Source organism: Hibiscus syriacus, unplaced genomic scaffold (assembly GCF_006381635.1).
Source record: "Hibiscus syriacus cultivar Baekdansim isolate YM2019G1 unplaced genomic scaffold, ASM638163v2 tig00110114_pilon, whole genome shotgun sequence".
NCBI classification, from domain to species: Eukaryota; Viridiplantae; Streptophyta; class Magnoliopsida; order Malvales; family Malvaceae; genus Hibiscus; species Hibiscus syriacus.
The window spans coordinates 2,737,438-2,744,659 of record NW_024062594.1 but is presented as its reverse complement, the minus strand read 5'-3'; the positions used below and the strand labels follow the sequence as shown (position 1 = coordinate 2,744,659).

At 35.4% G+C, this 7,222-nt stretch overlaps 2 protein-coding genes across 2 annotated transcripts; one reads left to right on the top strand and one right to left on the bottom strand.

Moving 5' to 3' along the window:
• The first annotated feature begins 1,470 nt into the window (after positions 1 to 1,470).
• Positions 1,471 to 2,893, top strand: LOC120215329 (F-box protein At1g67340-like). Its single transcript, XM_039213046.1, has 3 exons — positions 1,471 to 1,754; positions 1,849 to 2,011; positions 2,103 to 2,893. The coding sequence occupies exons 1-3, from the start codon at positions 1,513 to 1,515 to the stop codon at positions 2,838 to 2,840; spliced, it is 1,143 nt and encodes a 380-aa protein (XP_039068977.1). The 5' UTR covers positions 1,471 to 1,512; the 3' UTR covers positions 2,841 to 2,893.
• A 2,824-nt stretch (positions 2,894 to 5,717) lies between these two features.
• Positions 5,718 to 6,953, bottom strand: LOC120215328 (REF/SRPP-like protein At1g67360). Its single transcript, XM_039213045.1, has 3 exons — positions 6,826 to 6,953; positions 6,485 to 6,718; positions 5,718 to 6,303 (listed from the first exon to the last, which is right to left on the bottom strand). Exons 1-3 carry the CDS (start codon positions 6,841 to 6,843, stop codon positions 5,854 to 5,856), a joined length of 702 nt encoding a protein of 233 aa, XP_039068976.1. The 5' UTR covers positions 6,844 to 6,953; the 3' UTR covers positions 5,718 to 5,853.
• Positions 6,954 to 7,222: the final 269 nt, after the last annotated feature.

Sequence of the window (7,222 nt, the reverse complement as noted above, 5' to 3'; positions counted from 1 at the left end):
TTTTAGTGATATTTTTATTTTATTATATTGTTAAAAAAAATTTATATTCATAAATATACATATAATAAATAGTAATTTTTTAAATATTTATTTTTAATATCGAAGAAAAGGACAGTCTTAAAACAACTGGATGTCCTATTCTGATATTTTAAAATTTAAAAGTAAACAATATTATTTAAATTAATATTTATCAATATCAAAGAAAAGAGCTGTCTTAAGGCACCTAGAAGTTCTTTTCAGATATTTTTAAATATATTTTTGAAATAATAAGATTAAAAATTAAATATATTTTTGAATTTTTTAATAATAGAGACAATTTATAATTAAAAAGTACCAATTTTTGGGCGTTGTAGGGGTGCTAATCCTTCCCTAAACGTAACCGACCACGAATCCCTTTTTATTATTAAAAAGAACGAATTTTTGGTTATAAACGCAGATCAGTTTAATTTTTTTTAATTGATGTTTTCTTAAAACTCTTTTAAAAGATTTTTTTTTTAGGTATTCGACCTACCTGACCCAAAAGGCCGATGGCGACTCCCAAATTATTTTCAAAACCATTTATTCACATCACTTTTCCCGCCAAATTTAATATTTCGTGCCCGGACAAAAACCGATTACGACAACACGAGTCACCTTTTTAACTATCCGTAAGTGCATATAATCAATTATGAATACTCTTAATCGTCGTTATATTTATTTTTATGTTAATGTTAATGATATTTATCTTTCATCGCCGATTGTAGTATTTGTTTATATCTTTTATTTTTCTAAGTTATTTTATTAGATTTTTAAAAAAATTTCTTGAATGGTTTTATTTTCTTATATAATGGTTAGCTTGCATTTTTTTATGATTTTAAATTAAATAATTGATTGATGTACATTTAATTTATTTTAAAAAATTATAATTTATTATATTTAATCTTTATTTATGCAATAAAATGAATTGATATTATTTGTTAAAAAACATATGAAAATATATTAGAATAGGGTAAGTAAATGAGTATGATGTTTATTGTCTCGTAATTAGTTAATATAAAATTTAAATTATATAAATCAGTAAGATTTTATTAATTATATTCGAAGTTGGAAAGTCGAGAAGAGGATCCGGATGATTGATGGAAGAAACACCAAACATATCCCAAACCGTTACTATTGAAATTACTGAAAACTCTCTTCTATTAGTACAGCTTTCATTTTTAATTTTTTGACATCCATTGCCATTAATAATTCCCATTTTCGAAATTAACAGCTAATATTTTATACTAATTAACTAAAAAAGGGAAAATGATATAATTAATTACCAAAAATAAAAACAAATCAGAGTACGTCAACACGAAGTACCCCAACTCCGTCCCCACGAGCTGTTTTACTTTTGAATTTTTTTTTTGTCTCTTCCTTTTAAAGGCCTTGTTTTGTGCTTTTTCCTTCTCACTCTGCTTTTTATTTTATTCTTCTCTTCGCATACACAGATTATAGATAAAGTAGTTATATTTTTAGATAGATTAGAGAGAAATGAGAACGAGCGGACGGCTTTGCTACCCTACTGAAGATGTTTGTTTTGATAAGACAGTAGTTAAACGGAGTGATTTCACCGGATGTAATTTGGGTTGCCGTAAACGGCAAAGATTTTCATCGGTGGTTGCCGGAAAGACTGATATGTTTGAAGCTTTACCCGATGATCTTGTCATTTCTATACTCTCTAAGCTCAGCTCTTCCGCTTCTTGCCCGTCCGATTTCATCAACGTTTTGATTTCGTATGTCGTTTTTTTTTTCTTTCACTGGGTTTCATGTTTTTCTGGGGAAAGATTTTGTTTCTCACGAGTTTTTTGTTTTGTTTTTGTTAAACAGATGCAAGAGATTGAATAGATTTGCACTTTTACCATTGGTATTGTCAAAGGCTTCTCCGAAATTGTTCGCCATTAAGCCTGAAAACTGGTCTGAGTCAGCTCACAGGTTCTTAAAGTCTTGCGTCGATGCCGGAAGTGTTGAAGCTTGTTACACACTCGGCATGGTGAGTTAACTCGGGGAAAAGATTTTATTTTCTTTTTCTGGAAGAATTTAAACATTCTCTAAATAGGTAACTGTTTTATGATTTGAAACAGATTTATTTCTACTGTTTGCAAAATCGAGAGAGTGGAGGTTCTCTTATTGCTAAGGCGGCGGTTAGTTCTCACGCGCAGGCGCTTTACTCGTTAGCTGTAATTCAGTTCAACGGAAGCGGCGGCTCTAAGGACGATAAGGACCTCAGAGCTGGCGTTGCTCTGTGCGCTCGAGCTGCTTTTCTCGGCCATATTGACTCCCTGCGTGAGCTCGGTCACTGCCTGCAAGACGGGTACGGCGTCCGACAAAACATCATTGAGGGCCGTCGGTTCCTCGTCCAAGCCAATGCCCGAGAGCTTGCGGCGGGTTTATCTTCAACATCCGTTTCTAACAACGCCGGGAACTCGTGGCTCGTTTGCAGTCCACATCCGATCCTGCACCCTAACAACCTTCATCCGGTCGTATCCGGATGCCCGTTGCTGAGTGATTACGGGTGCAATGTGCCAGCGCCGGAGGCTCATCCAGCGAACAAATTCTTAATGGAGTGGTTCGTTTCTCGGGGAGGGATCCCCGGACCGGATTTAAGGCTATGCTCGCACGTCGGTTGCGGGAGACCGGAGACGAGGAAACACGAGTTCCGCCGGTGTTCTGTTTGTGGTACCGTGAATTATTGTTCACGCGCATGTCAGGCACTTGATTGGAAGCTCCGTCACAAAACCGAGTGCGCGCCGGTCGAACGGTTGCTCGACGGAGAAGGCGTTGGTGGCGACGGTGTGAATGAAGACATCGACGAAAGTTGAAAAACGGTAACATTTCAGTTTTTAAGGAAAGTGAAAAATGTAAAAAAGAAAAAACAAAACAGGGCAGTTTTTTCTTTAGTTTATTTTTCATTTTGGATAATTTTCTTTTTAGTACCTCAAGGTTAAGCTACAGATACAATTGGATCTATCTTTTGATAATTATACAGCACATCATCATAATTAACCCATTTATTTCACAGAATTATTATTATTTTTAGAATATATATTTTTCCTATATATGCCTTTCAGGAGAGGGCATAGATTAATTGCTTAGAATAAATTACCATTGAAAATTCTAATTTCATTAATAATAAAGAAGAAATAAAATAAAATTAGGTAGATGGATGAGATGAATAACCAAACTACCATAAAATTTTGGTTTACCTGTTACTAATTGCCTTAACTTTAGGGTAAAGGGAATGTGATTCCTTGTCAAAACAAGGGTAGAATTCAGTTTTTTTAATTCTTTTAAATATCAAAATAAAATTAGAAGAATTACAATTTTCATTTCCAAGGAGAAATAGGGAAATTCTTGGTGCTTTTTTACCCCAAAAAAGTCATGGGGGGAGAAAATGGTGTGCTGAAAAAGGGGTGGAACATATGAAATGGAAGTAGTGGGAAGGACATGCATTTTTTGCAAGTGGATGATATTGTGGGCAATGGGTATGTTGCCCTATATCATACATAATTTGTAAATTCGATTTCCATTATTTTAAGTTTGTGGTTTAATCACATTATCTTTATATGATAGAGTCGAAATTAAAATTTTAAAAATCTAATCAAGTGAAGATAAATGACTAAATCTAAATCAAGTTAGGATATATGACTAAATTAATTGGACGTAAAATAGGGAATAATGATAGGATTAGACAACTAAAAACCAATGACATGAAGGGAAAGAAAGAACCCAAATTTGGTTTAATTGATTCACCAAACTATTTTCAGTTTTTAAATCTCAACAATTAAATAAATGGGGTGCCGCAGGGAATATATTATTTTTTGTTTTGAAATTTCAATTTATATTGGGTCATTATTATTATTAAAGATTTATGGTGGTGGTTCAAGCCCAATGTTCAAATAATTTAGAGTTGTCTTTAAATAAATATTATTTTATATTTATCCCAAATTAATATTAATAATAATAATAAACTAAGATCCAACGTACCAACATTCCATATTTCTTCCTTGTTTATGACATTGTTGTTCATCATGGATCCATATTTCTTACCCAAAATCTACCTCTAACTAAAAATAATCAAACTTGTTTTCATCCTCAAATAATCAGATGGGGTTTTAGGAGATTAGAATTTGGGTTAAAGTTAAGACAAAACAGCAAACACTTTATGTTGTCACATCTGACCAACCAAAATCAGAATCAAAACCATGACTACGCACCCTTTGATGCATTTCTCAAACCAAATTTCCCCCATTTTCTGGGTTTAAGCTATCTTTTGCTTGTATTTGTGGAATCTTCTCATCTTGCTTCAACTCAATAAAATTTGGGGTTTTCACTTTTCGACATGAATTTCTTTCATTCTTTTATTTCAGCATGCAAAACTTCTGGGGGGAAAATAAGTTTTCGACGATCAAACACGACAATATGGCAAATTAATTTATAAATCTTTCTGCAATTTCATGAATTTTAAGTTCAAATAAGAAACTTTTGATGGCAAGTTAATTTACAAGTTTTTCTGAGTATTCCATAGCTTTATCATCTGTGGTTACAGCTACTTGCTCGTATGATATAACATACTGATACAAATCATTTGTACTTCTGTGTTGGCTGTCTCTCTCCATACTTTACGCATGTCGATAATCATTGGGCCTTAACTAAAAGATAGATGGTTTAATCCAACTTATAAAAGCAATGGAAGCAACTGGGCTGAGTTGTTGAGATTTAGCCCCATTTTGTCTCCTTCAATTACTCTACAACCTACATCATCGGTTTCCCAAGCTGAAGACCCTCGCTCTGCTAATCGCCAGTTGAGATCTTCCCACAACCTTTTCCTTTTCTTGATTAGTTGTTTCCTAATAAATATTTATTGGGTTTGTTTGTTTGTTAAACTTAGGTTTCCACTCTCTTTTTTTTTCCAGGAAGAAAATGGCGTTCATTATGGAATTCGCTGAGAATTTAGTGTTGAGATTAATGGAGGATCCAAAAGAGAGGGATAGGAAATTCAGGGAATACGTTTACTCGATGAAGGATCGATGCGCAAAGACAAAGGAGATGTGGAGTTATCCGCTGCGGCCTTACGGGTTTTGGACATTTGAGCGCCACAATGCTCAGCTCCGCTGGGATCCTCAGATTAGCCAAGTTCCCGGCCGTAGGGATCCCTACGATGACCTTCTTCAAGACACCCATGCCTCCTCCAAACGAAACTGAGGTATAATTATTCTACAATTTCTGGGATTTTATTTGCTGTAAATTGCCTATGGTCATTGGATTTAGAGAAATGTATACCTGTTTCCAGATTTGGGTTTTACTGGTTTGATTAATACATAGAAAGTATTATGAACAATTTGGGGTTTAAATTGTTGGTATGTAGTTTGCTTGATAATATTTCCATTGGTGTAGGAATCAGATGCCATTAGCGGATGGTTCTGGAGCTTGAACTACAAATTGGAAGTTGGACATTTAAATCTTTTTTACTGCTAGTTTGAATTTTTGTTTTCAATTGGATTTGAATGGGTAAATTTGAGAATTGGGGACTGATTTATGTATGAAAATAACTGTCCATGGAACTCGATGTGTAGAGACTTGCAAGTAAAATAAATGCTGTGTTGGTGAATTTATGCTTTGTTATGAATTTTCTCAGTTACTCCTGCGTTTCTTCCCCAGATCCATAGATGCAATGAGTTGATGGTTGTACATTTTGGTTCATCACCTAAATCAGTACTTTTGATTCACTTTGCAAAGCGTTAACAACGCTTTAGGTAATACACAATGGCAGCTCATTGCCACTTACCTACGCTGACCGACAACCCAAATCCTATCAAACGAGATATAGACTCCCTAATCCGACCCAGAACCCGAATCAGATTTATGATCATCAACTTGAGCTTTATCCTTGGCTTCCACTTTCTTAACGGCCTTACCAAACTCATCAACAGGAATCAATGGCAGATACCCAAACACAGGATATCCCTTCCCACTCATCTCCTTCACCAAACCGTTGTATTTCTCCGACAATTCAGCAGCTTTGGGAACAACCCTTTCGGTCACCGAGTTGAAAGTCGAGTTGTGATTCAGTATAACCCACAACTTGGTTGAGTTAACCACCATGAGGTTCTTGTACTCAACTGCAGCGTAGTGCAGAGCTCCTCGTGGCCCATTAGTTCGGGCCTCGTCTACTAGTTCCTGAGCCTTTTGGGTCGCCTTCTGAACCAAGTCGTGAGCATGGCTAACCACTTGCTTGGCTGATGCTGGAACATGCACATCTAACTTGTGTGAAGCTTCATCAACCTACAGTTTTTAGAGAATCGTTTATTGATCAACTATAAGAGATTTTTTCCCAAAATAAAACGATTAAGATTATATATTTTAAAAAAGAATAAGTATCAAATTGAATATTTAATCATACATTATGAATATTTTTACCATTTTACCAACCAGGATTATAAACTAAAAGAAAAGGGGATAATACCTTGTTATCAAGAAAGCCAAGAAGATGATCAGGAACGTCCTTGAATTTCTGGTAAAGTGGACCGACGACAGTGGTAACGGCACTCTCGATGTTGTCAACAGTAGATCTCAGCGGACCTGAGCTTCGTTTGGAGTAGTCGTAGAGATTCGAGACGCAAACCAACGCGTGGATGGCAGCTACCCGGACGAACTTTAAGTGCTTGAGGCCTAGATCCTTGTTCTCAAACTCTACGTCCTAAAATTAAGGCCAGAAAAAAGAGAAGACGTTAGCTTAATTCTCAACGGAGGGAAAAGAAGAAGATCCAATGAAAGAAAGAAAGAGAAAAGAAACAATTAATATACCTCATCCATGGTAGCCATTTGCTTGATCGGAGGATTCTTTGGTTGAGTTCTCTGATATGCTTATAAGAGAAAATGGATCGATCGTTAGTCGTTACAAATATTTCAATTCTCTACGAAGAAATTAAGGAAGTGCAATTTATTTTATAGATGAACTGATATGGGACGGTGATGAGATCCAACGGTTTATATTGGGATGTAAATCAAGTGAGAGTAGCAGAGTTGGATTCTCCCAGTTTCAGCTTTACCTTTCTGGGAGAAAATAGACGCTTCCAGAATTACACGTGGAGGGATCTTACTTGTTGGAATTGGAAAAATATCCAAGGGTACCTATGTCCATATTTTAGGTAATCTGTTGAGGTCCTCCCATAAGGAACTCATGATCGTGAACAAGGGTAAG

Excerpts from the sequence above, each read along its gene's own strand:
- LOC120215329 (XM_039213046.1), top strand. The coding sequence starts at position 1,513 with ATGAGAACGAGCGGACGGCTTTGCTACCCTACTGAAGATGTTTGTTTT. Across the intron at positions 1,755-1,848 it reads TTCATCAACGTTTTGATTTC|ATGCAAGAGATTGAATAGAT; the intron begins GTATGTCGTTTT and ends TTTGTTAAACAG. Across the intron at positions 2,012-2,102 it reads CTTGTTACACACTCGGCATG|ATTTATTTCTACTGTTTGCA; the intron begins GTGAGTTAACTC and ends GATTTGAAACAG.
- LOC120215328 (XM_039213045.1), bottom strand. Across the intron at positions 6,304-6,484 it reads TTGGCTTTCTTGATAACAAG|GTTGATGAAGCTTCACACAA; the intron begins GTATTATCCCCT and ends TAAAAACTGTAG.